Raw genomic sequence first — 24962 nt, 5'->3', positions numbered from 1 at the left:
TGATGAGCTTCTACTGCCACTTCTGATGTCAAAGGAAAAGGTGGCCATGTATGCACAGTACATGCGCCTCCTGGATAGCCGCTCTTTTGATATGAAGCTGGAAAAACCACAAGACATCACCGGGCTTCATTTGGCAGCTTACTTTGGGCTGATCAATATCGCCAAAGACCTTGTCAGGAACGGCGGCGATCTAAATGCAAAGGATAGCTGGGGAAGGAATGTTTTCGCGTGGGCCGCAGAATATGGGCGCAAGGAATTCTTCGAGTGTTTTTTACGACCATGTTCGTTTATGGCACCAAAAGGACAAGTTTGGTGTGACGCCTCTGCAACTGGCTTTATTGAATAGCCAGACAGATGTTGCAAAGATACTTGAGAATCGGCATGTTGGCCCTGAACAAGAGAAAATCACAACTCCCGAGGATGAACTGATGTGCGAAGTTCCGATGGGCAATCAAGTCTCCGTTGAAGCTCTTCTATGCCAAGGACCCGCCGAATTGCCAACAGGGTAGGCGTACACCGTTACACATGGCAATTGTTGGCGGTCATCTTGCAGTGGGGCAAGCCCTCCTAGAGAAGGGCGCCGATCCAAACATGGTTGATTGGTACGGACGGACCCCCTTACATTATGCAGCCGGAAGGGGAAGAGAAGAATTTGTGAAGCTACTCCTGGACTACGGTGTCGACATTAATCTCAAAGACAACAACGGTGCTACTCCTTTTATAACGGCCGTGGCTGGAAGACATGACTTGATAGTTCGGCTTCTCTTAAACTACAAACCTCAGCTTGACTCACAAGACAATTTTGGAGAAACAGCATTGATCTGTGCAGTCAGGCGTGGCTCCGATGAGGCGTTGAGTCTACTGCTACGAAATGGCTCCAATTTAAACATCCAATGCAGAAAGGGTATGACCGCTTTGATTCGTGCAGCTCTTGTGAGAGATGTGAAAAAGCCCGTCTCTTGCTGGCAGCTAAGCCGCAGATTGACATCCGCAATGAGACAGGCGCCACGGCTTTGATTTGCGCATCCCGGAAAGGGTGCTACAAGATCGTTGATGCACTAATTCAGAATGGAGCCCATCTGGACATTGAAGACAATGACGGTCAGACGGCTCTGCTCTTCGCTATGCAATACAATCACGAGGCAGTAACGGCTTTGCTGATACAAAGTGAGGCAAACGTCGAGGCAGCCACAGATAAAGACGGATGGTTCCCGCTATATCATGCTGTTGATAGATGTTGGAGTAATATCGTTCGTCAACTAGTAGCAAAGGGCGCAGACGTGAACCGCCAGGATGTGGATGGCAAAACAGCCCTGATTTATGGCTGTAGCTACAGTAGAAGCACTGATTGCATTCGTTCCCTTCTGGAACTTAGCGCTCAACTCGACATTCAGGATGACTGGGGAAGAACTGCTTTGATGTGTGCAGCTCAATCGTGCTACGACGAGATGGTCAGTATCCTATTAGAAAGCGGCGCTGACTGGAAGGTTCGCGATAATGAGGGACGGACGGCCTTGTTTTATGCACACACAAAGTGCGACTCGTTTCTTGAACGGCAGGACAAACGTGACAGAATAATCCAGGCGTTGCTGCCTTATGAAAAATATCTTGATGGGACGGAAGCGGGAAAGGAGGCAGCTCAGTCTGATGATGACACAGCCTGCGAAGACCAGGTTTTATCTTGAAGTGAATAAACGAGTTACTCCCTCTAGATTCAACGATTGAAATCAAGGATTGCTGCTTATCACGGCTGAAGCAGAGTGTCTAGCAATGTAATGAACAAGCGCTATTTGTGATGGGCAATAATCTCGCTCAACATAATCCCCAGTCGCTTTTGAAACCCGATTCCTTCGACTCTCCCTCTCACCTTAACCACTGTCAATGGGTACTCATCCCCATCAAACCCCACGCCCACCTCTGGTCTCTTATACACTCCGTCTCTGCTAGAATCATCTGATAACCCACCATTCCCTGGTTTAAGATAGCTTGAATTCCCCTGTCCTTGAGACGACTGCTTTCTGCTGAACACTCCCGGAAACAGAGCCCTTGCCAGCGGACGCAGGGTTGGGATACAAGCAGAGATAATCCCCGAAGATACTTCAATAACGCACCATGCGTTGGATCGGCCCAGTGTGTCTGCGATTCATCAGCACACTACTTGGGGCTAGCCAAGGAATAGACGGGCCAATGTACATGTTAAGTCATCAAAGTCGACATCGACTAGCGTAATGATGCGATATATGCTCGTGAAAACCACACTATGTGAGCATCGTTAGTACAAAACCAATACACTCTCAATAACAACAAGACGAAGAAGTATGGACTGAAGAAAAAAAAAAACCACTTACAAGCCCCCCAAAGAAATCATCCCTACCGCCCTAATTCTAACCCCCCACCCAGCCTGCACTTTCCATACTCTGCCGATCAAAAGCCCCAGAATGACCACATCGGTGATAGCATTCACAACATCATTCGCAATGAATGTATCCTTTAGATTAATGCACCGTCCCGGGTGGGATTTGTCCCATGCCCGAGAGACAGGAATACATTGGAAGATGGAGGCAATAATGAGAGATACTGCTCTGATGACCGTGATCGCTCCCAGAACGTACACGGCTATGCGTGTGGGCTGATGGATGTGGAAGATCCGGTGATACATTGCTAGGATGGAGGTTTTGGTGAGGATTAGGGAGGTACAGTAGAATACTTCTGCGGGGAGTAGGAGCTGCTATTGTATCAGGATGGCTTTCTTGATAGGGAATATGAAGGGATAGGGCTTACTTTGTTGATGGTTATGATATCATCTATGGGGATTGTGGATTGGTGTAGGCTAAGGCCGTATTTTACCACTATTGTGTTCTAGTATTATTCCAAGATAAAAAAATAAAGGAGAAATTGTTGTGAAGAGGTAACCTACTCACTAAGTCGAGTACAAAAATGACGAATAAGTTAAACTACGTTTCATCGTTAAAATGGACTCTGCGTATGGTGGAGGATAACATACCAACGCAGCCACAATCAGCGCATCCTCTAACCCCAGAGGCACCTTTCCCAAATGCCTCGAGGAAAATCGCAATCCCACGAAGACAACGCCCAGCACCGTAATAGATATTGAAGCATCACGGTTGTAGCGCTGCCAGCTACCTGAATCGGCCATGGTCGCTAGCTGGGTCGTATGAAAGAGCGTACTAAGAAGGCCGGAAGCATTGATAATAAATGTCCAACTTGCGTCATGTTATATTTGGAATATTCGCGGGGATGTGAGGACATTTGGGGGCTGAGAGGTCGTATGTTATAAGCCCTAGTCTGCCTTGTATGGGCAGAGCTGCCGCTGGATTGATGCAGGGGGCAGCGTTAATACTTGAGTCTAATTGAGTCAATACCTGACTTTTCACACTCTAAGCTTGTTAAGGTAAGGTCTTCCAAGGTGCAGTTTTTGAGCGACTACCCTGAATGGATAATGAGTGGCTTTTGGCCCCATGTGGCTTATGCAGTGAGATTTAAGTTGTTTGAGGGACTGCAGAATGGAATTTGGGTCAGTGCACGGGTATTTGCAGTCGGGAACACGCCGATCATCAATTAAGAAAATTCATGGTTTGCTCATCCGGGGGTATAGGAACAAAACAGAATAAGGTAGTTATCATCCTAAGCACTGACTGAAGACCCAGTGAAACATATAGATAACCCTTACCCATCAACCCCGCATCCTCAACCACCTCATCATTCATTCAAGGCATAAGGTCATACTGTTTGCCCGTCGTGGTAGCAGAGAAATAGCTCGGTCGGTTTCTCACACAGCACTCGATCGTGGGCTTAAACAATTCCAGGCTGGTAATATCATCATTAGTACGCATGTCGCTCGATCATGAAGAGGAAGGATAGTCATTTTACATACCCATTTTCGATCAGAGCTGTTCTTACAACTATCTCCTCATCCCCATTAGTCGCCGGCATCGTGTATATAGTGCACCCGCAGCCGCTGCAGAAACACTTGACTTTTGACCGTCCACTCAGGGTATTATTGACGATGTAGCGTTTGGCAAGTCGCTCAGGATCGTGAAGTGTGAAGTTTGGTGTGAAGTATGTCGCGGTCTTCAGCATAGTAACTATGTTATCAGTATATATCATGTGATGCTGAATATTTCCGGGAGAATGGAGGGAAAGAGTTTATACGCACGATCTGACAAGGCCCCCCAGCTCCGAGAGCACAATCACCACAATAGCAGCAGAAAACTGCATTTGGATTGCCTTTCACTGTGAAACAGACTCCTTTGCATAGGCACCTCCCGGTGTATGTCGAACATTGGGCCTTTCCGTAGATGGGCATAGTATCAGACATTTTGTTTAGAAAAGTAGTCAATGTCCCGGTCTATACCACATTTGAATCATCCCATATTAATGGCTCAATATGCGCATATTCAGCCTATATCTGATCAAAGTATCCCCGCCTTTTACCATCGGCTGTATACAGATAATACCGGGTCTCGGTAGCCCTCGGATGACTGATAGTGAGTGATCTATTAGAAATCTGGGTCGGCGATCGACGGGCGACTGGACCTTGTCGGCTCGGACCGTGAGCCGTAGAAGGAAGGATTCCCTATGTGTCGAAGGTCCAGGATCGGATGCAGTATCATCATCCCGTTCGTCCATATTGTAACTATTATTAATATGATGCTCAGAGAATCCGAGGTCATGAGAGACTTTATCCTTGAGCAGCCTCAACCATCCCAAAGCCGAAGCTTCCGAGTATCCGAGAGTCTGAGATATAAACCTACTACTATGAGAGCTCGCTTGAACCTAACTCTCTACCTACAAACAGTCAAAAATCCAAGTCCATTTTACTGCACATCACTAAAATGACCGACCTCAAGATCTCCAAAATCGACGTCTTCCAAGTCGACCTCCCCTACTCCCACGGGACCTATCATCTCTCCGGCAATCGCGCCATCACCCGCTTCGACGCCACCTTCGTCCGCATCACCACCAACACCGGCCTTGAAGGCTGGGGCGAAAGCAGCCCCTTCGACAACTACATCGCGTCCCACGCTGGCGGTATTCGCGCCGCCATTGCCGAGATCGCCCCTAAGCTTATCGGTCTTGACCCCCGCCGAGTCGACCGCCTCAACGACGCCATGGACGCTGCCCTGCTAGGCAACGAGCCAGCCAAATCCGCCCTCGACATTGCCTGCTGGGACATCTTCGGCAGATCTGTCGGACTGCCGGTGTGTGAGTTGCTCGGTGGACGGACAGAGACGAAGCTCCCTGTTTTAGAGTCGATCCCTGTTGCGGACCCCGAGGGGACGCGCAAGCATGTTTCTGATGCCAGGGCAATGGGATTCACGGGTTTTTCGGTGAAGATTGGTTCGGACCCTGTGGCCAATGCTGCAAGGGTGAAAGCTGCTCTGGCTGATAAGAAACCGGGGGAGTTCTTCCTAATTGATGCTAATGGCGGGATGACTGTTGATACTGCGCTGCGGATGTTCAGGTTACTTCCTAGGGGATTGGATTTCGTTCTCGAAGCGCCATGCGCTACGTACAGGGAGAGCGTGTCACTTCGACGTCGGATCGACGTGCCGATCATTTTTGATGAGTTGGCGAATAACGAGAGCTCGATTGTGCAGTTCGTTGCGGATGATGCTGTTGACGGGATCGGACTAAAGATATCCAAGACGGGTGGGTTGACGAGAGGTCGCAGGGTTAGGGATATTTGTCTTGCGGCGGGGTATACTATGTCTGTTCAGGATACGAGTGGCTCGGATGTGGCGTTTGCGGCCATTGTGCATCTGGGACAGACTATTCCGGAGCAATATTTGAGATGTATCTTGGAGTGTAGGGCTATGTGTGTTGGGAAGACGGCGGATGGGCCGTTTGATGTCCATGAGGGAGTGCTTACGGCGCCGACTTGTCCGGGATTGGGGGTTACGCCGAGGATGGAGGTGTTGGGGAAGCCGGTTGCTACTTTTGTTTGAGAATATTCCTCTTCTGCTATCTTTGAATGGACTGGGTATGTTTCTTTGGGTATGATGGGTAGCAGGATGTTACGTGGGTTAACGTTGTTACGTGAGGCTATGACGTATGACGCATGATTTTATTTTGCATGGCACTTCTTGTGAAGGAAGATGTACTAGGTTCCTCAAAATCCCTTGCTGCATACAACAGGGGGACTACACATGAGGTACATCTTCGGGTACCTTCCGAGACAGCGTCGGGGTCCTCACCCGACATCCGACCTAGGCAATCATGCTCTACAGGTTCCAGCATATTACCGCCACCTGAGTTTGAACTATCACTTCGGTTCATGTATGAAATGTGCATGAGTATCATAAAAGTGCTCCCTCTGTGTGCAGATTGAGAGGTTTATTCCTTCTTCTTTATATATATACTGAAGGCCTTTGGCAAGCCTTCATACTCAAACGCAGCACTGGCATATACAAGGAAGACCACCATATCGCTCTCTGGAACATTACTACATCGAAATTCATTTTTTCCACACACCCAACTCACGACCAACAATTGACCAATCCACAACCAACTCACGACGAACCCACTCCTCTACCCACACATTCATCCATTCCGGCTTCACTGCATCCACAGCCCGCAACTTCTCGCTGACCTGTCCCGTCAACCTTGTATCCAGCACATTCACTCGCTCAGTCTGCGACATAATCCCTTCAAAGAATTCCAACAACTTTGCAGCTGGATTTTTGGCCAATCGTTTCTGCAGCTCTTCGTCACTCATCTTCTCGCCGGTATCACCAGCCATCTCCAGATCCTGCCGGACGCGCTGCACCCACTCGGTAAAGGAGACAGTCTTGATAGTCTTTCTTGAAACCTTAAAGATAGCTTCGGCGACTACTGGACGAATTGCCTCCCAGTCTACCGGGTGCAGGTTCACTGGGTGATATACCTGGACAGATCCGGGTTCCCCGCGTCGACAAGCCACTGCCAAGTCCACTAGGACTTCAGCAAGCAGATCAACCGGTACCCAGTTGATGCGATGGAGGGCCGGTCCGAGCGTATCAGGCAAAACACCCAGGTGATAAGAGCTGAGGACGAGGCTCGGAAACCATTCGGTCTTGTTCCATACTCCCTTTGAGCGGACCGGCCCTGCTATCTGACCGACACGTACGAACGAGGCGTGCAGTCGACCCTGACGAGCCGCTTGCGCTAGTAACTGTTCTGCAAGGTACTTGCTATCTGCGTAGCCGTTGGGTCCGGGGGTTGTAGTTGTGATCACCTCTTCCGGGGTTAGGCCGGTTTTTGTGTAGTAGCCCATAGTGGAGCTAATGGATGATATGAAGAAGAGATGGGGTGACTGATGTGATTGGGTAGCGAAGTTGATCAAGTTTACCACACCGGTGAGGTTTGGCTTGAAGGATGACAGGCTGAGGTTGAAATTTACTGCCCAGGCGTTGTGGATGATTAGAGTGGCAATGTTCCCCAAGGTTTTGAAGACATCAGGTCCCAGGCCTAGGTCCGGCTGGGAAAGGTCCGCAGTCCAGAAGCTCGCTCGAGACAGATCGGTTTTCATTCCGCCATGTTTTACGCGGTGGCTTTCCCCTGCATAGGGTGTGCGGTTGAGACAATGCACGTAGGCAACGGAAGGGGACTGTAGGAGAGTATCGAGAAGATAGCTTCCCAGGTTACCGGTCGAGCCGGTCAAAATGACCACATGGGACTTGGGCGCTTGAAACTGGCTACTGAGCTCCTGTAGTAGTTCTTCCCGCTGCTGCAGCTGGGCTTCTTTTCGCTCCTCAGCAGAAGCCTCCTCATGTTGCTGCAGGTGAAGCACTGCCTGGGTGAGCTCATCCACAGAGGGATGGAGATAAATCAGGTTTGGAGTGAGTGTTGGGAGATCAAGACCCTTCTTGAAGGCCCGAGTGGCGGTGATAGCCTGCAGGGAGTCAAGGCCCAGCTCGAAGAAATTTTGGTTATCTGTGAGATCCCACCCAGTGACGTAGTTGATTGTTCTTCTAATGTAACCCGAAAGGACTTTCGGATCGTCCACCTGGCCAGGTCCAGCAGGTTCACCGTTACTGGCTGTCTGCGATAGTTTGTCCGCATCGGTATACAAGGCATCCAATTCCGAGGTGTACAGTTCGAGTGAGGCAGCTCGCTGGATAGTTCCCTTTCCGGCGCGAAGCATCGGCTTGTCTGGCTTTGTGAACATAATGTGGGTTTTGGCCACGCGTGCATGCGCTGGACAAACTGCGTTGGCTTGTTCGATACTTGGCCAGAGTTTCTCAATCATCGCGGCGCGCTCAGGTGCACTGAGTTCCTTGCCTCCAATTTCAACTAATAGAGATGCTTGGAAGCGACGTGCCCCAGCCACTAGAACTGCGTTAACTTCTGGATTGGATGCAGCGATGTGTTGTTCCATAGACACAGGATTTGTTTTCTCGCCGTTCAGAAAGACAACCACGTCATCTGCACGAGCGGCCCATCGCCACAGGTCCGGCTTACTGGGGTCCGGGTGCCGCACGAAGAGGTCTTTGGTGTGGTACTCCTTCTGATCTGGAAAGACTGTGAAGGTAAGCTGGTGCTTCTCAGTCTTCGGGCTTCGGACAATCACGAGTTCGTAGTACTGATCGGCGACGTGACGGAGCTCAGCTCCCATTCGGGGGTTGATGTGAAGATATCTCCAGTCTGTGCGAGGATCTCGGTTTATTCTGGAATAAATAGTGCTGATCATGCCCACTTCGGACGCTCCGTATAGATTCATGAGTTTGATCTTAGATGCTACGGCGTCCCCAATCGGCTGGGGAAGATCTCCACCACAGTAAACCAAGCGTTCAAGGTGCTTGCTGCAGTAGTCCAAAAGCTCCGGGCTCTGGGAGAATTCTTGGATGATGGAAGGAACACCCAAGAGAACATCAATCTGAGTCTTCTTTCTTGCCTCTACAAGGGAGGCGGCGGTAGGAAGACCGCCAGATGCCGGAAAGATGACGGTAGTGCCGACTGGAATGGTAATGAAAAGCGAATATGCCAGACCCGCAGCCTATGACGTTATTAGCTTCCTATATTTTCTGCAAATATGCAACACAGACTTACATGGAATGGTGGCGGAACGAGGAATATCCGCTTGCCAAAGAGCCAGCTATCCTGGCTCTCATGGCCCCTTGGGGGATCCAGAACCGTCGTATGCATATGCTTGCACGCGGTGTCATGGGTCCAGAAGATCGGCTTTGGAATTCCTGTGGAGCCAGATGTATGACTGAAGAGTTAGTCTTCGATCACTGCACAAACAATCAGGGACGTACATTACGGCGAGAACCTCCCCTGCAGCTTCCGGGTGAGTCTTAGAGAATTCAAAATGGGCATATTCTTTGCTTATCAGCTCATCGACACTAGGCACCTCCAGTATATCCAGCGTTTGTCCTTCCAGGATGGCCTTCACTGGCGGTGGATGGGGCACTGGGGTGACTAGCTTAGTGCAACTGAGGCGATTGAACAGGCTACTATGAGCAGCCACGCTATTCCTTGGGGAGGTGAGAAACATCTTCGAGGATACAGTGTCAGCTTGATTATTCCCATGTTTTGATTGAAAGTCACATACGCGATATCCTGCCTTCACAGCACCCATTACCAAGGCCGGGTACCGCAGGTCATTAGGTCCCACGTAAGCGAGGGTTTCACCGTCACCGGGTCCCAGCTTCTCCGTTAGCCACCAGGCAATGCCGTTAATGGCATTTGCAAATGCTTTGAATGTGATGGGCCGGTATCCATCATCATAGCTCATCAGAGAGACTGGGTATGCAGCATAGGTGGCGTCGGGTTTGACCTTGGCGTAGTGGTCAACGATGTGAGGGAGCAGCTGCGTCCGCGGATCAAACTGAGAGGCATCTTGGACAGTCATGGTCAAAACCACTTTTGGTTAGCAGTGTATTTGAGATCTAATTGAGGTGCGCAGCTTGTAGTGTTTATATAGTGTTGTTGAGTGAAAGAGTAGTCGGCTTAGCTGGGACCATGTGGCCGAGGGGCCCGCACCTGCTTCAACCCAAGCAAGCAGGACCAGCTTATGCTTAGCGGAGCATACCGACTAGAATAAGTGGAACCTAGGTGGGCTTCGGATAACCAGTGGAGCTGCACGTAGGAAGGTTTGTGGAGTACTTTGTACCCCTCTGGTATGTGGGGTGGAGATAGATAATGGCAGGCCAACGGTGTGAGGATATATCAACAGAACCAATAAGCTGTAGCCCCATTAAGCTCGACAGCCTCATCGGATCATATCTGCCCCATTGAGCGAAGGAATAAGTGATATGGCATTTGGGGGCCAATCTGGTCAGTCAGCGCTAGCAATAAAGCCAAACGGCTGAGTGGTAATGATCCAAACTTAGGCTCTGCTCTAACCACATCAATCAAGCCCTAGTCGCCCGAAGAGCCGCTAAAAGTGGATTTTGAGCCGATTCCTATGTCTTTTGTAGCCTTGCGAAACTTGACGCAAATACGATTGGATCGTTCGCCTGGTTCAAGTTGACCAACATCTCCATTTCTTCTTTGGGGTTAGTTATGAACAGCAAGGTGGGTAGCGTGCCCCGTCCAGCTCGGTCGGAGATGGGACTCATCCCGCGATGAGTCTCTGCAGAGGAAATCGATGCATGCACTTCACATCCAATGTCTCTTCTCAATAATGTCTCAACCCATAGAAAACATATATTCTTGTCCAATAATTAAGCATTAGAAGGTGGAAAATATATATCGACGGTAATATACAGTCTGGAAATATGAAGAAAGGTCCAAATCAATGCACCGAAAAGTGATGCTCCACCACAATCTGCCCCGGTTTGATATCTGCACCTGAACGACTGCCCAAGGTCACCATACGCAAGACATCTTCCTCACTTCTCGACGCCTCCATCCACGGAAACTTCGATTCATTATGCGTGGACCCGAGGCCCGGTCGCAGTTGGCTGGCCCTGTGGCCCGTTCCGGTATGCAGAGATTCGCCCGTCTGACTGCGCTTCCTCAGAACGCGACGCCAAAGAAATTTCGTTAGCGGCCGATAGGTAGGCAAACAGGCTGCTATGAGGTAAATACCACCCTCAATCTCAGCCCAGACCACCAGTGTCGAGGCCGCCCAGGTTACATCCCCTTGGACGTCAGTCACGTAGAATTCTCGGAATCGGATAATGGAAGAAACCATGCCCCTATTGTTTGGGCAAAGTTAGTGTCTCTCTCTTCAGAATTAGGATAATCCAAGAAGGAGAAAGAAATGTCTAGACATACACACTACCCATCAGGAAAGTTACCCAAATACCCAGTTTGAGGCGACTCGAGGCATGCAGATTCCAAACCACCGGCATCGGCAATATCAACATGACGACATCCGTCAATATGTGCGCGAATCCTCCCCAGCGCAGCCACGCATTAATGTCAATGTAGCTTCCGTGGAACGTCCAGTAGTAGCTTAGTGGTCGGCAGGAAACAACACCAGCGATAGTGACCACAAGCCAATTGATGATGATGACTGCTCCGGTGCCGTAGCATATCTTTCGGAGCATTTTATCGGTGAAAATGTTCAGATAGAGGTGCAGGATAGCCAATTTTGGAGGTACGACGGTGGCGAAGTAGAGGAGCGGAGTGGTGATGAGGAACTTGGTCGCCGTCACCAGCATCTCAGGATCGATCTGGCGGACGATTTCTTGATGCAGGCCGATTCCGCCGTAGATCACGGCAGCTGTCGGGGAGTGTGAGTTAGGTTCGTCATCTGACTAGGAGACTAGGATATCAAGGCCTACCTATTGTGCAGCTCGCATCGGCAATGCAGAGGATAAGGCCCATAACCATGAGAGCATCATCCCAGCCGAACTTCAGCCGTTCAACAAATTTAGAAGTAAAGCGCAGAACCACGCATACACTTCCAGGACTATAAACACAATTGAAACGGTGATGATTAGATGTTGTTTGGATTGATGAAACTGCTCTTCCGAATACTCGTCCATGCTGGCGAACTTGCGAGACAACAACCACACCTCAGTGGAAGTAAGGGATATTGAAGGCTGAACATTCAGTGTATCGCACTAACTGGGTGGTAGGAAATATTATGAGAATCGTCGCTCGGTCTTTGAAATCCGGTTAAGTCGCTCTCGCTCATCTTCATATAAGCTCGGCGAGGTCCGTATACTCCACACGGAATAACCATCCCCTGCCACTCGGGACAAGCGACTCGCAAATAGGGGTTGGAAAATAAAGCGACTCCCCGTAGAGAGCTATAAAGAGAACCCCAAGAACTGGTGGCAAGTGCACTCGGCAAGCATAATGAGAGCGGGTCTCCTGCATCTAAACAGTAGTAGGAATGTTGATCTGATCGCTCTGCAGCTTCAGACACGCCACATCTTTACTTTGCAGCCTATAGCTAAGCCAATAGGCCTTGGAGTGGGCCATTTCGTCTTTCGGAGAAATCTGATCTCGATTGCCCAACCGAGGACTAGCGCTAGACTATTGAATCTAGTAAGCCGCAAGAGTAGACAAAGCGTGGTAAGCATAGTCTGTTCAGTCTGGACGTAGAAGATTTCCGGTTCCGTTATAATACTACTAGTCAGGGATCACAGTAATGACAGGTAGATTAGTACACGTTTAAGATGAGTGGATGCCGACTTCTCAGTTCATTTGGGAGCAAGAACAGAACCCATAGCTTAACGGTAGAGCCTCGTTTGCCAAGGTTGAAGCCCTACTCCATCAAGCGCGGCCAAGATGCTTGTTCTTTGTTTCCGTATAGGGAAACAACACTCAGGAGAGTTCTCGGCACTCTCTTTGATCCTGCAGCGCCGAATACAGCCATGGCCTGAATCTTCTATATACTTTCTGATCACTATCCTAGAGCTATTCCCGTCTCTCTGGGGTAAACTTTATTTGGCGAACACCGGCACACACTTGAGGTTTACCTTGGGGTATCTACTATCTTTCGACGAATACGTAGAGTTTAGATAATATAGTATTATCATTTTCCATTCATATATAACATAGGTATCAGCCAGTGAGGCCAAAAATAAAATAGTCATCATGATAGTATTACCTTTCACATTTCTGTAGTGTCAGACCAATCGTGCGGATAAAATACCGAATCCGGACACATGTACTTCTCAATCTACTGCTATTTGAATGCTCATGTCAATAGTGAGTACATATTGACATATGCACCACTATGAACACTTTCTAGTACCAGCAAAGCCTCAACAGCAGGTCCTAGCACTTCACAATATAGTTCTCTTTCGATAGTTCGCTGGATGATTGGCATTCGGAATCATGGTTACTTCCCTGTAAACGCTAGGGTTTACTAATGAGGAACCACAAAAAACACTTTAGGACTTTATAAAGTAGGGACTGCTGTTCACTAAACTTCCACTAATGCTTGGCCTCCAAACATTCAGCCTAACGATACCAACCACAGCATGTTTGCCAGCTGTTCACCACCAATACTAACTATTCTGACTTTAATGCATGTTGTCTATGGACCCATGATTCGGACCTGCTCTGAGAAATTTCCGACCACAACTCACACCGTGTTATCAAGTCTGTCCAACCCCAACATCCAAACCATGAGCAGATCCATCCGAAGATTGTCCACCCACACCAGCACCCTCACTCCCCCCTTTCACCTCATTAGTCGGCGCCGTACCCAACGCCCTAATCTCCTCCCGCAGCGCATCTAGACGACAGGACACGATTTCATCACTCCTATCATCATAAACAAGATCAAGGTCCTCGTAATCGAGATCAAAAGAAACCGCCCCACCCGTCAAGCGCACTCTCGTCGTCAAAGCAATAGTGGTAGCAATATGCATGACTTCTCTGACACGGACGATATAACATCCTTCTCTGCGTTTGCCTATATCCCACACTATGGCATCTTGGTCCTCCCGTAGTGGCAAAGTAAGATCGAAAATGATCTTAGCGAAAGGGGGCAGTTTCATCATCTCCTGCCTCCATAACTTGGAGAGGGGTTGCAAATCGAGATTTCGTTCTTCAGGCTCAACCATAGACTTGTAACCATCAGTGTGAGTGGACGGTGACTGGGTGCATAATTCGAGGATGTCGGCTTTTTCGAGTGGGCGTAATAGGGGTAGTCTTGCTTCGCGCAGGGAAGGGGGTGGTTTTTGGTTAGGTTGTAGTTCGGATAGGTCTTCGCTGATGCAGAATTCGTGGGGCACTGAGGAGGGGAACATGGACTCTGCTGCTGGCATTTTTTGAGCTCTTGGTGAGATATAGTCAGGGAGTAGTTGAGTTGAGCTGAGGATGTGGTGGGAAGAGTTGGATAATTCTGATGGGGAAAGCGCGACTGGTGTTTATTTATGTGGCTGAGAATGACTGTATTCACTAACAATCTCGAGGGAAGTCTACGGGATACCCTTAACGGGTATTATTCATTGCAGCTGCTATTCACTTACCGCATGGTACTCTTTAGAGCGTCATCGTGAAGTCGCAGCGCCGACTTTGAGACATTCCTGACAAATACAAGCCTATTGCTGTTATCTCATAATACTTGAACACAGTTTGGAAACATACAGCAAGCAGCAACCATAAGGACTGCACCTAAGAGGCTGAGGAAGACACAAACGCCGAGGTAAACTCCCGTCCTCTCCATTACTTCCGCGTAATCACTGGGGAGATAACCGCATGGCCTTGGCGGAGTCTACGGTCAGTCGAACCAATCTATTTCCATCCCTCCATACGGTAGTGAACATCGTTCTGTCTTATACTATAAAAAAAAGTTTTCACCGGTAGAGATATGGAGCCGACGCTCTTCCCTTCATCACACTAAATTAGATGGACATGATCTGCTGTTCAAAACGTCTACCTTGTACGCTCAAGATAAGGGTACATCTAGTCAAGCCTTGATCCTAAGTCGCGACATGATCTATGTAGTCCGTAAATGTATATGCCAAAGCCGATCAACCAGCCAACGCACAGGAAAGTTCGACGGTGAAATGCTCTGCGGCAGATACAGATACCAATCATTTTCGTCCACCAGGCTCATAGTACGTGTCAGCGCAGTGCACTCATAATAGAACGGATAGAAGCCACTGTCCTCCCAGTCAATGATTCCAGTGACAATATATTGGCCGCTAGAACCGGGATCCTGCTTCACCATTACATTATCAGTTCGCACATCGCCATGGGTGAACACCGATTCATGTGCCAGTGTTGAGGTGTCATGTTCCAGGAAAGAGCGCAGAAGTCCAACATAAGTGGCACTTCCATGATGACGAGCCGAAAATTGTAGATCACTGTACTCTTTTGTTGTCGTAATGCCTTTGAACAGGGCGCATTCGTCGACCGTTAGCTCCTTGACTCCCTCTCCACAAGTTCCACCAAGCGTACTAGTTCCCTCTTTCTGTCGAATCTGTCTTAGACTGCAAAATATATCATCAAGCTGGCGCTGGATTGAAAGCTTGTTCTCATGTGACAGGTTGGGCCATGCTTGGGTCAAAGTCATGTCGGGAACATATGACATGAATATCACACGAAAAGGGCCAAATGCTACCAGCCCATGGGGCCTCGGAGCAGGAATTTGGGGCGCCCGCTTCTCAAGAAATTGCATGCTAGTGTACTCCGTGTAATCCTTATTCCCTGTTATGACCTTGGCAACAATGTTCTCGTTGCACTTAACCACCATGCCTCTTACAGGACTCTGCCAGAGTTGTGGTGAGTTCCAAAGCAGCGTTCTCAAGGATGATACGAGCGATTTCTCATCACCGAGCGAAAATTGATCCGCGTCCGGTCGTGAACATCCCGCAAGCAAAGCAATAACTTCATCGGATAACGGATAAATGACTGTGGCAGTCTCTGCACGGTCGAGGTGACGTTCTCTGAACTCAGGCGCCTTCACCTCATGTTCTTGTTTCTCCTTTAATGCGGCTTTCGCTCCAAGCGCCATTGTAATTCGGCGAGTATAGTTCTTCGGGAAGTTTGATAGCAGGTTGGCTTCCGGGTCACGTCGCAGGTCGTCTTGAAGACCGCTTAATACACGGCGATTGATAAGCCCGGCATAAGACAGCTGACTGTCAAGGACATTTTGATGTTCACGGAGGTAAGCCTCAGAGAACATTGACATCAAGTCCGCCGCTGGGTCCTTCTCCAGAGTGGCCTGGAACTCGAGCATCAACTCCCTGTTCCAGTGGGCCGCGTCAGCGTGGGATAGAGAGATGGGCACTGATTCACTGCCCATTTTGGCTGAATATAACGAAGTGCTGTAAGTGATGAAGTCGCAAAGAAGACAGAGGAACTGGGTCACGGAGCTTAATATAGCGAGGGACGTAGGCGCGGCCTGTGCGAACAGGCTCCGACGTAGTTTCCATCCAAAGCGGCCACGTGCCCGGCTCGGGCATCCATATAATGCCATACAAGAGACAACTTCAATGTTCTACAAACTGTGATGTCTACTAGTGATGATCTTGGTCTTACTATGTTTAATTTTCCACGACTTGGCTTGACTTGTGCTGTGCCTGTAGTCAGTCCGCATGCAGTAATATAATTAGTACAAAAGTGGCCGAAGGAGCCTAGTTGCTCAGGGCAGATTCCGCCATAATGTCTACCAGAACCTACAGCTTACCCAAACGAGAAGAAGGCTAACTGGTAACAGTGTCTTAATATCCACTCAGGTTAAAGTACAGTACTATTTCTGTCGCAAGTATTCCGAATGAATATCCTCCCAAAACGCCTCATACAAAACACCATATCTACAGATTCCACAATCTCAAAACCCCATCCGCGTCCGGAACGACCAGCAGCCGAGCGTCACTCGAAACAGCCATCCTTCCCTCAGGGCTGGTGTCAATTTTATCCCCCGCACCTCTCGTAAACTGCTGCTTGAGATTACTTTGGAAATCATACGTCTCCACCGTCCCCTCCCGGGTCCGGAACACCAACTTTCTTCCCCCATCAACGAACTGCACGCTTTGAATCCCTGCAAAGCTCCGCATCAAGGGATCCTCAAACGCCAGACGCCATTGCATCTGTTCCTCGCCGGTCAACGGATCCCAAAGACGCACTGTGCCGCTGTCCCCTCCTGCTGCAATCACCGTACCGTCAGGGCTCCAAGCTAGGGTGCGTGCCCAGTCGCGGAATCCGTCGAACCGAGAGACGGACTGTCCTGTTTGAAGGTCGTAGACATGGATATGGGTTCTGGGGCTTCCCTGGCTGACAGCGAGGTACTTGCTATCGGGAGAGAAGGCGCCGCTCCAGAGCTGACAGTCCCCGAAACCAAACACGTGGACACAGTCTCCGGAGTTGGCATTCCAAATTCGCGCAGTGCCGTCCCATGCGATGGACGCGAGTAGAGTATTGTCTGGACTCATCCCGGCCCACATGATAGAGTCTGTGTGGCCGAGCAGTCGGTGTCGAAGAGACCGGCTCTGCATGTCCCAGAGATTGACACATGGGAGGAGAGCAGGGTCACGAAGTCCGTGCTGGGTTGTTTCGTTCTGACCGAGATAGATCATAGTCTTGCCATCTGGGCTGAATGCGGGGCTACCGAAGGAGGCCAATTCGCCTTGAAGACGGAGTTTGCTTTCTTGTTCGTGTAGACTGACGGCATTTAGGAGGGCCTTTTTCATGGCCTGTTCAATGGCCCCCATGGCTTTCTCGTCACGCTTCCAGCCGTAATTGGACACTAGGTCTGATATAAGGGGCTGTAGAGTTCTGCTCGTGAGGGTGTCGACGTCAACTGGCCTGTCTTCCTTTTGTCGGAGTTTCCCGCGCTCGTCCAGCTCCCATAGGACGATCACCACGAAATCATATCCCTCATGGCGGTAACCCTCTCCAGCACTCTCTTCCAGATCCTCGCCTGTCGAAACCAGGACGTACCGGGTGCCTTCTGATCCCACGGTATTGATCATTTTCGGAGCAAACTCCACCTGCTCCACGGCACACGTATGTCCTCTCAACACATCAACACGTTCCTGCGTCTCTACATTGAAGATATGGATCTCCCTGTCAATACCCACAGCAATAATCTTACTGTCAGGACTGAGAGCAAGCGCGTTTGCCTTCCCCTCTAGCTGAACTTTTGTTGTTTCCTGGCCCCAGTATTTGGGATAACCAGGCGCCCAGGTGGCAGGCTCCCCAGTGGGAGAGCAGAAGTCATGCTCAAGGGCATAGACGTAGTTTTCGAGAAACGTGCTTTGGTTCATGCACCTCATTTTTCCAGGCAACAATAGTTGATGTGGAGATTGGTATCTGTCTTTGGAGGGAATGAATAAGCTTTATAGTCAACAAGAGAAACTCGGTGAGGTAGAGTGAACTGAGTCGGTGAATGAACGACTACGAGGCTGTGCTGGTAGCTTTAGATAAGACAGCAACATTGCGAAAGCCTTGTGAGCCTCACGTCAACTAACTAGTTAGCTCCACCCCACCATGGAGTAGGTTTTCTCCGGGCAATGCCACAATTTGTGTAGCCATTCAGATGCTGGGGTCCGGAGATCATGACAACTTGGCGAGTGAGTCAGTCTATAGTTCAATTGGGGCTGCAGGCAACAAGCAATTCCGGATCGGCAGGCCCCACTTGGAAGTTGATACTATGCATTGATAGCTGGTAAGTGGCCAGTCGGGGCACGTGCAGGACATAAATTGATGAACAAATTGTTAGTAGGAGAAATTGGTAAGCAGTGTCTAGCATGAAATGAATGAATGCATTTCTAACTAGATGGTATGTGAAGGTAGTGTTCGATTAGTAACATGTTCTATCCTATGCCATTGTGGCGACATGGCTGTCAATCAATCAGCTCAGCAATCTAGATCTGGAACCCATGTAATCTGAAGGTATCATATTCAATAGGGTGGGAACTTTGTCTATAGTGGCAGCTACTACATGAAGCCCCAGTCCGATTAACGGATCGACTTATAGCTCCATAATGCATGTGGGTTGTAGATAAGATCGATATCCAAATATAGATTCAAAGATGTGACATGTACCATTCTCAATCAGTCATAATAACTTTTCATCCAAATCTAGCAACCAATCCACCGCATTATATCCAGAGTGAAGAGTGTATCCAACCCCATAAAGAAAACTGGCAAAAGTAACAGCAGATGTGAAAAGAACAAATACACCAGTGATCAAGGCCAGCCCAATCACGTCTAGATATATAAACAAGAATCAACCACACTCGTCAAACCATTTTACTCCTTCTTCTCCTCCTTTGCCTCAGCAGCCTCCTTCTTAGGCTCTTCCTTTTCCTCCTTGACCTCCTCAACCTTCTTCTCCTGTCCATTATGAGGATGCAAGTAATCCGACTCGGACAGACTCATCTTCCTCTTCCTCAACCGATCCTCCTCAGCAGCAACCATATCCTTCCACAGATCACCCGTGTGCTCCTGCTCAGCGTTCTTCCTCTCCTCAGCAGCCTGCCTCTCGGCCTTCACCTTATCCTGCAACAAGCCGCGACCCTTCCTCTGATCCTGGATCTCAAACGCCGCACTAGCCACCAACACAGCGAGGGTCAAGCCCTGGGCGTAAACTCTGGCCTGGACCAACTTCTGCGACCCACTGAGGTGCTTATTCCGGTTTACCATGGCGAAACTACCGATCATACTAGCCACCCACGTGGCACCAACAATCTTGTACTTCTCGCGGCGGGCCCACTGAAGCGCGCGATCGAGCGTTGAGAGCTGCGATAATTCCTCCTGGCGGAGGCGCTCCTCGCGGTTCTCGTACCATTGGCGACTGGCGTTGCGCTGGGCTTCGAAGCTGCGGGAGGCGTGGTCGGCGCTGATGATACCCACGAAGGTACCGGAGGAGGTCACGAGGAAGGATTTCATGGGGAGAGTGAGATTGCGGATGGTTTGGTAGCGCCTGGTGGCGGCGAGGACACCTGCTGCGCCGCCTACCAGACCGATGAGTCCACCGATAGTACCGCCCTTGACGACCTCGCTGGAAAATTGCTGGGTTAGTTACTTGGTTCGAAAATTGGGTGGCGGGGAGGGCGGAAGTACCGGTAGTGGGCATCTTCTTCTTCTTTGGTGAGGATCTTCATTGTGATGGTATTTTGTGAAGAAGCTGTATGTAATTGATTGCAATGGAGGTAGATATGTATGTATTAGGTGCTTTTTTGTGGGGGGAGGAGAGAGAATTGAAGAAGGGAAGAAAAGCAGAGGGAGAATGATGCTAGAAATACGTGCAAAGCCCGGGTGACGTACGATCTGGACGCTCGGGGTCTGCGGCGGAGACTCGGACCATCCGGCGTTTGCCCGGGATCCTTGATAGCGTCGCCGAATTGCAACCGTTTTTACTGCTTTGGTTCTACTTTGTAAGCTGCGTCTCGCGCGAGAACGCCCGACCGTTTATCTAGTGCCTTCCCATTCGCTATGGCATGATCCAATAATACACATTCCGCCCTGCGCCGCCTCCCGAAAAATCTACGAAATAAAACCTGACATACATGAGATCAAAAAAGGAAATAGAACAAGAAAGGTACAGCCAGAAGAATAAAGAATTAATAATTGAAGGAATGAAAAATCTTCAACGACGGGATCCCTTGCTCGCCGCAATCTGCCGCGCCCGCATCTTACGGAAGCGATCCTCGCCGCTCGCTCCCAGAGGTCGCGCAAACTTGCTCTCCTGTACCATCGTCGGTCGCGGCACCACCGTATAACTCGTGTGAGTCATGTCAGCGCGTGCGCGATTCGCCAGACGAGGAGGCAGTAGCTCACGGGCACGAGCCTCTGCAGCAGTGGCCTGTACCGATTGAGGGCGTGTCGTGCTCAGTTTACTGTTCCAGTCAGTGATACATTCGAGGTAGTAGGGTCTGAGTAAGGCATGAACATACGTAGGATCAAAGGCAGCCTCCTGGTATACCCTCTTCGAGTAATCATCGCTGCGCTGGAGGATCGGGCGCGTCCATTCGGCCAGCAGGCGCTCTGCCATGCGCTTGATGCCGGGCTCTGGACGCTTGCTCCGCGTGTAGAAGACAATGACCTTGCCAATACCACTGGCAACCAGAGCTTCCTTGTTGATCGGCAGCTTGCCCAGCGCAGTCATCAGATCCCGCTGAATGTTGTACGCCGGCAGGGAACCATCATCCAAGGGCTCCAGGAAGAACTTGACCGCTTCCAGCAGGTTGATTTCGGGGTCGACCAGACTGTTGACGTATTGGTTGCGGTTGAGCAGCGAGACCACCTCAGGAAGCATCTTCAGCTTGTGCATGGCAGGCTTGCCCTCGCGACGGTTGATAGCGTCCATCTGCGCAGCGTGGGTCATGCGCTTGCGCATATCTTCAATTTCAGCATCGGCCATTTGTTCCAGGTCCTGTTGGAGTCAGCCATCATCCAGTGAAGTAATAGAAGTGAACATACAATGCCATCGGCCTTCCTAAACCGTCTCTTGGTCGGCTTCTTCAACGCCTCATCCATCGCGCGATCAAGCGCTCTCCGCCGTCCTAAACATAGCAATTAGCATCATCCATGCCATCCTCAGCAGTAAGAAACATACTTGTAGCCGGATCCAACAACTCCTCTTCCGCAATCTCCGCCTCCTTCTTCTTCCTCCTCCGACTAGCCTTCTCCTCATCACTCGCGCCTCCATCCTCCAACTCCCTCATCCTCCGACTCTTCTTCTCGCGACGTCCCTCTCTCTTCCTCTTCGAGCGCTCTTCACCCCCGCCCTCTGTACGCTTCCGCTTATGCCGCCCGATCAACTTCAAGTTATCCTCGTCAATCGCCAGCTGCGGCCGGTCCTCGATGTCGACATTCTCGGGATCGAAGTCCTCAAACTGGGCTTCGTCGACTTCCGAAAGAATGGATTCGTCGTCGGAGATCTTGTCTTCGTCGTCATCGTCATCATTATCGCCACCATTGTCTTGCGCGGCCTCTTCTTCTCCTTGGTCTTGTTCTTGTTCTTGTTGCTCTTCGGCTTCTGGCTCTGCCTCCGCCTCTACCTCCTTAGCGGGTTCTTCATCCGAAACGGCGTCGCCGCCGGGCGTCGGGGGCGCTTCCTGCTGTTGTTCTTGTTCATCCACTTCAGCGGCGGGCTTGAGCTCGGGCTCGGGACTGCGCGGTTCGGACATGATTGTGTCTTGTGAAATGGCAGTTGTGGGTGGGTTGGGTGAATATGTTACTTTCTCCCCTGATGAGGAGTGGTCGGAGTCGGCTAGACCAGGTTTCGTGAAGCGTAGATGGGATAGATCGATTCTCGAGACCTTTATCGCCTGGATTTCAATTCTGTTGGTACACTTTGAATCCGTAAGAGAAGTATCCTTGAAGCGACAATCAAGGTAATAAGAAAGAAAGATGGAGAAAGGAAAAAAGTGAAAAGAAATGGCAGGTTTTAGTAAGTAGTAACACCGAGCAACCGCGCAAGAAGTTGAAGCAAGCAAGACCCAAAGCAAGCAGATTCCGCCTCCGCGGTGGTCTGTGCGCGGCAGAATCGAACCCATTCATTCAGTCATTAACTACTGTGAGTTATTCAACCCATTCATCATTTCTTGAACATACATCTATCTATCTCCATTGACTCTCTACCCATAAACCACTATCCCAATGTTCGCTCCAGGTGAGTCTTATTTCTTATCATCAAAATAATTTGCATTGTGCTAATTGTTACCAGGCCAGGAACAGCTCTCCAAGGAGGAGATCAGAGTATTTCACCCCAATTCCTCTTCATCGTCATCATCAACCCCGAGCAGAACATAACATACTGATATTCTATTTTTCTTTCTTTCTAGGCCGGTGAGGTCCAGGCTAACCAGACCATCCGCATGGCTGTCTCCGGTGGTATCCTGCTTTACCTTTGTGAGTTCTTCGCATGCCCCGGAATTTTGTTCTACGAACTAACAAATGATTCAGCTCCCTTCGCCATCGACTTCGTCAAGAAGTTCCTGTAATCGCGTGTCGACTACGTTTGTTTTCCACTTTACAACACACAATGCATACAAGGGATAGGAAGGAAGGGCATCGCATAATGTATTATATTGTACATCTCGAGTTGCAGAAATGAATATGAATCTCAAATGACCAGCTGTCACGGTTACTTTTTATGCTCTATTAAACCACGTCTCGTGTGCAAGACGTGCGGATACCAGCTCCTATAAACTCCATGCTCCAAACAGCACAAGCCAAACAACCAGACAGTCCCTCAATTCATGATATGATGGAATCGCAATCAAGCATCAACAGCATCAGTGGTTCACGGCTCCCCCGGGAAGCTTCTGTGCCTCCTCAAAGTCCTTTCTCACTGCTTCGAGTTCCTTCTGCAAGTGTTGGATTTGGGTGTGGTAGTCATCCAATATCTAGACATCATTAGCATATGTAGTAATCATGACTGGAAGTAAGCAACTTACCTTCTTGGCCGTCTTCATCGTCTGCTCGTCCAGCTCGTCGTCCGCCTGCGCCGCCGCGCTGGGTCCGGCCCGCTCCATCTCCTGCTGTAGACGTCGCGAGTGCTCCCGGATAGCCAGCATGCGCGCCCAGATCTCCTCCGCTCGTCCGTTCAGTGACGGGTCGAAGACCGACCGCTCCAGCTGGCTGAGCTTCTTCTTAAGCTCCTCCTCCGCGTCATCCATGGCGTAACCGCGATTCCGCAGCACCTGCGTCTTGGCCGCAAGCGCCAGGCAACGCTTGCTGAGGACAAGGTGTTTCCGGCGGCAGTCGGCAATCTTGACCGAAATTTTCAGATCGTGCCGAGACAGCAGATCCGACAGGCAGTTGTTGATCTCGTGGAGTCGCGTCTGCATCATGGTAAGGAAATCCTTCTGGCGCTGCGCGCGCTTGCCCAGCTCGAAAAAGCCCTTGACGAGCACAGGAACATATCCCGAATCGGGCCGCTTCCGCAGCGCATCCTCCCATTTTGTGTCATCGTCCTCCGGACCCGGCTGGTAGAAAGGTGCCATCTCTTCGCCGACATTGTTATACAAATACGCGCGGAAGGGGGAAGAACGGCTGGACGCATCCCACTTGTCCTTTACGATCTGAATCTGCATCGGTACGGTGCGGTGGACTACAACCATTAGTACGTCTAACATACAGCATTTAGATCATCTTTAACTTACCTCCGGTAACTGCACGGCCCGGCTCCCACAGACTCGAACCGAGCTGTGCCGTCGACTGACCCATCTGAGTCTGGCCCAATTGGGGTTGCTGCTGTTGCTGCGCCGGTTGCTGTTGCTGCTGTTGTCCTCCTAGTAGAGAACCTCCGAACAGACTCGGTTGTTGCTGCTGTTGTTGAGGCTGCTGCGTCTGACCCAACCCACCAAACAGACCACCACCCTGCTGCTGCGGCGGCGCCTGCGACTGCTGTTGCTGACCAAACAACCCTCCTCCACCTCCTCCAAGGGGTTTCTGCCCGAACAAGCTCCCTCCAGTAGTCTGCTGTTGTTGCTGCTGGGGTTGTTGCGTCTGCCCCAGTCCTCCGAAAAGACCACCACCTGCTGGCTTCTGTTGGGTCGCGGTTTGGCCGAACAGTCCGCCGGATGGCTGCTGAGTCTGCGTGTTCGCGGCGCCGCCGAAGAGACCTCCTCCCGACGGTTGCTGGGTCTGCGTCGCACCTCCGAACAATCCGCCCGTGGTGTTCTGCTGCGTAGTGTTTGTCGTCGAGGTATTTCCAAAGAGACCGCCACCTCCGCCGAAGGGACTAGGCTTATTTGCGGTGTTGTTGGCTTGTCCAAAGAGGCCGCCGCCCGTAGACGGGGCCGCAGCTTGACCGAAAAGAGACATTGCGAGTTGCGTTGTGCTTAGGTTGAATGGCGAGGAAGATAAAAGGCGATATTGAGAACAACACGGTAATGGAAGGAACAATTGCAATAAATAAGGTCGGTCACTCCGCAACGAAGGCGCAATAACACCCAATTGAACCCAAGTCGGTAAATACCGAATTTCTATTAGATGTCAACAATGTAAGAATAAGCAGGTGCGATAATGCGACTAGTCCACAACACACAACCAAGTTCAATAAGGGAATAAAGGGGATACCCACAGACAAGCAGCAGAAATAGAAGCGCAGTGCGCGGCATCAACAACAGCCGGGCAATGCT

General features: G+C 50.1%; 12 protein-coding genes across 12 annotated transcripts; 3 read left to right on the top strand and 9 right to left on the bottom strand.

Annotated features, from left to right (window-relative positions):
* The first annotated feature begins 701 nt into the window (after window positions 1–701).
* BO87DRAFT_6107 (ankyrin repeat protein) lies at window positions 702–1736 on the top strand. Its single transcript, XM_025629424.1, has one exon. It carries the CDS (start codon window positions 894–896, stop codon window positions 1683–1685), a length of 792 nt encoding a protein of 263 aa, XP_025485231.1. The 5' UTR covers window positions 702–893; the 3' UTR covers window positions 1686–1736.
* A 50-nt stretch (window positions 1737–1786) lies between these two features.
* On the bottom strand, window positions 1787–3157 carry BO87DRAFT_454563 (uncharacterized protein; the record flags this gene model as incomplete). Its single annotated transcript, XM_025628566.1, has 6 exons — window positions 1787–2136; window positions 2194–2258; window positions 2349–2725; window positions 2782–2849; window positions 2918–2954; window positions 3005–3157. 6 exons carry the CDS (start codon window positions 3155–3157, stop codon window positions 1787–1789), a joined length of 1050 nt encoding a protein of 349 aa, XP_025485230.1.
* Window positions 3158–4834: 1677 nt separating this feature from the next.
* On the top strand, window positions 4835–5969 carry BO87DRAFT_347962 (mandelate racemase/muconate lactonizing enzyme family protein; the record flags this gene model as incomplete). Its single annotated transcript, XM_025620950.1, has 1 exon — window positions 4835–5969. Exon 1 carries the CDS (start codon window positions 4857–4859, stop codon window positions 5967–5969), a length of 1113 nt encoding a protein of 370 aa, XP_025485229.1. The 5' UTR covers window positions 4835–4856.
* A 489-nt stretch (window positions 5970–6458) lies between these two features.
* BO87DRAFT_347960 (NRPS-like enzyme) lies at window positions 6459–9856 on the bottom strand (the record flags this gene model as incomplete). The annotated part of the gene is made up of 4 exons (XM_025620949.1): window positions 6459–8998; window positions 9052–9214; window positions 9261–9499; window positions 9557–9856. 4 exons carry the CDS (start codon window positions 9854–9856, stop codon window positions 6479–6481), a joined length of 3222 nt encoding a protein of 1073 aa, XP_025485228.1. The 3' UTR covers window positions 6459–6478.
* An 885-nt stretch (window positions 9857–10741) lies between these two features.
* Window positions 10742–11942, bottom strand: BO87DRAFT_432347 (uncharacterized protein; the record flags this gene model as incomplete). The annotated part of the gene is made up of 4 exons (XM_025627620.1): window positions 10742–11147; window positions 11227–11677; window positions 11739–11808; window positions 11859–11942. The coding sequence occupies 4 exons, from the start codon at window positions 11940–11942 to the stop codon at window positions 10742–10744; spliced, it is 1011 nt and encodes a 336-aa protein (XP_025485227.1).
* Window positions 11943–13508: 1566 nt separating this feature from the next.
* BO87DRAFT_432342 (uncharacterized protein) lies at window positions 13509–14200 on the bottom strand (the record flags this gene model as incomplete). The annotated part of the gene is made up of 1 exon (XM_025627619.1): window positions 13509–14200. The coding sequence occupies exon 1, from the start codon at window positions 14181–14183 to the stop codon at window positions 13509–13511; it is 675 nt and encodes a 224-aa protein (XP_025485226.1). The 5' UTR covers window positions 14184–14200.
* A 550-nt stretch (window positions 14201–14750) lies between these two features.
* Window positions 14751–16229, bottom strand: BO87DRAFT_323631 (phosphotransferase family protein). The gene has a single exon (XM_025620040.1). The coding sequence runs from the start codon at window positions 16166–16168 to the stop codon at window positions 14858–14860; it is 1311 nt and encodes a 436-aa protein (XP_025485225.1). The 5' UTR covers window positions 16169–16229; the 3' UTR covers window positions 14751–14857.
* A 394-nt stretch (window positions 16230–16623) lies between these two features.
* On the bottom strand, window positions 16624–18284 carry BO87DRAFT_371901 (WD40 repeat domain-containing protein). The gene has a single exon (XM_025622152.1). It carries the CDS (start codon window positions 18138–18140, stop codon window positions 16680–16682), a length of 1461 nt encoding a protein of 486 aa, XP_025485224.1. The 5' UTR covers window positions 18141–18284; the 3' UTR covers window positions 16624–16679.
* A 512-nt stretch (window positions 18285–18796) lies between these two features.
* BO87DRAFT_371900 (HIG1 domain-containing protein) lies at window positions 18797–19988 on the bottom strand. The gene is made up of 2 exons (XM_025622151.1): window positions 19933–19988; window positions 18797–19870 (listed from the first exon to the last, which is right to left on the bottom strand). Exons 1-2 carry the CDS (start codon window positions 19971–19973, stop codon window positions 19120–19122), a joined length of 792 nt encoding a protein of 263 aa, XP_025485223.1. The 5' UTR covers window positions 19974–19988; the 3' UTR covers window positions 18797–19119.
* A 470-nt stretch (window positions 19989–20458) lies between these two features.
* On the bottom strand, window positions 20459–22001 carry BO87DRAFT_296113 (transcription factor SPN1; the record flags this gene model as incomplete). The annotated part of the gene is made up of 3 exons (XM_025618975.1): window positions 20459–21244; window positions 21292–21374; window positions 21428–22001. 3 exons carry the CDS (start codon window positions 21999–22001, stop codon window positions 20459–20461), a joined length of 1443 nt encoding a protein of 480 aa, XP_025485222.1.
* Window positions 22002–22473: 472 nt separating this feature from the next.
* BO87DRAFT_420853 (uncharacterized protein) lies at window positions 22474–22817 on the top strand (the record flags this gene model as incomplete). The annotated part of the gene is made up of 4 exons (XM_025627028.1): window positions 22474–22486; window positions 22541–22572; window positions 22659–22725; window positions 22780–22817. The coding sequence occupies 4 exons, from the start codon at window positions 22474–22476 to the stop codon at window positions 22815–22817; spliced, it is 150 nt and encodes a 49-aa protein (XP_025485221.1).
* An 89-nt stretch (window positions 22818–22906) lies between these two features.
* Window positions 22907–24945, bottom strand: BO87DRAFT_402729 (putative nucleoporin). The gene is made up of 4 exons (XM_025625707.1): window positions 24905–24945; window positions 23982–24806; window positions 23274–23929; window positions 22907–23222 (listed from the first exon to the last, which is right to left on the bottom strand). Exons 2-4 carry the CDS (start codon window positions 24643–24645, stop codon window positions 23112–23114), a joined length of 1431 nt encoding a protein of 476 aa, XP_025485220.1. The 5' UTR covers window positions 24646–24806; window positions 24905–24945; the 3' UTR covers window positions 22907–23111.
* Window positions 24946–24962: the final 17 nt, after the last annotated feature.

The sequence above is a fragment of the Aspergillus neoniger genome (genome assembly GCF_003184625.1).
Source record: "Aspergillus neoniger CBS 115656 unplaced genomic scaffold BO87scaffold_1, whole genome shotgun sequence".
In the NCBI taxonomy this organism is placed as follows: Eukaryota; Fungi; Ascomycota; class Eurotiomycetes; order Eurotiales; family Aspergillaceae; genus Aspergillus; species Aspergillus neoniger.
The sequence above is the reverse complement of the archived record's forward strand: the minus strand, read 5'-3'. Positions and strand labels throughout refer to the sequence as shown.

Bases quoted from the DNA above. Each gene is read 5' to 3' on its own strand.
- BO87DRAFT_371901 (XM_025622152.1), bottom strand. From the start codon at position 18,140: ATGAGGTGCATGAACCAAAGCACGTTTCTCGAAAACTACGTCTATGCC.
- BO87DRAFT_6107 (XM_025629424.1), top strand. From the start codon at position 894: ATGCAGAAAGGGTATGACCGCTTTGATTCGTGCAGCTCTTGTGAGAGA.
- BO87DRAFT_402729 (XM_025625707.1), bottom strand. From the start codon at position 24,645: ATGTCTCTTTTCGGTCAAGCTGCGGCCCCGTCTACGGGCGGCGGCCTC. The intron at 23,930-23,981 runs GTAAGTTAAAGA...TAATGGTTGTAG, and splicing joins GGGCCGTGCAGTTACCGGAG to TCCACCGCACCGTACCGATG. The intron at 23,223-23,273 runs GTAAGTTGCTTA...AATGATGTCTAG, and splicing joins CGATGAAGACGGCCAAGAAG to ATATTGGATGACTACCACAC.
- BO87DRAFT_371900 (XM_025622151.1), bottom strand. From the start codon at position 19,973: ATGAAGATCCTCACCAAAGAAGAAGAAGATGCCCACTACCG. The intron at 19,871-19,932 runs GTACTTCCGCCC...GCAATTTTCCAG, and splicing joins GAAGAAGATGCCCACTACCG to CGAGGTCGTCAAGGGCGGTA.
- BO87DRAFT_323631 (XM_025620040.1), bottom strand. From the start codon at position 16,168: ATGGGCAGTGAATCAGTGCCCATCTCTCTATCCCACGCTGACGCGGCC.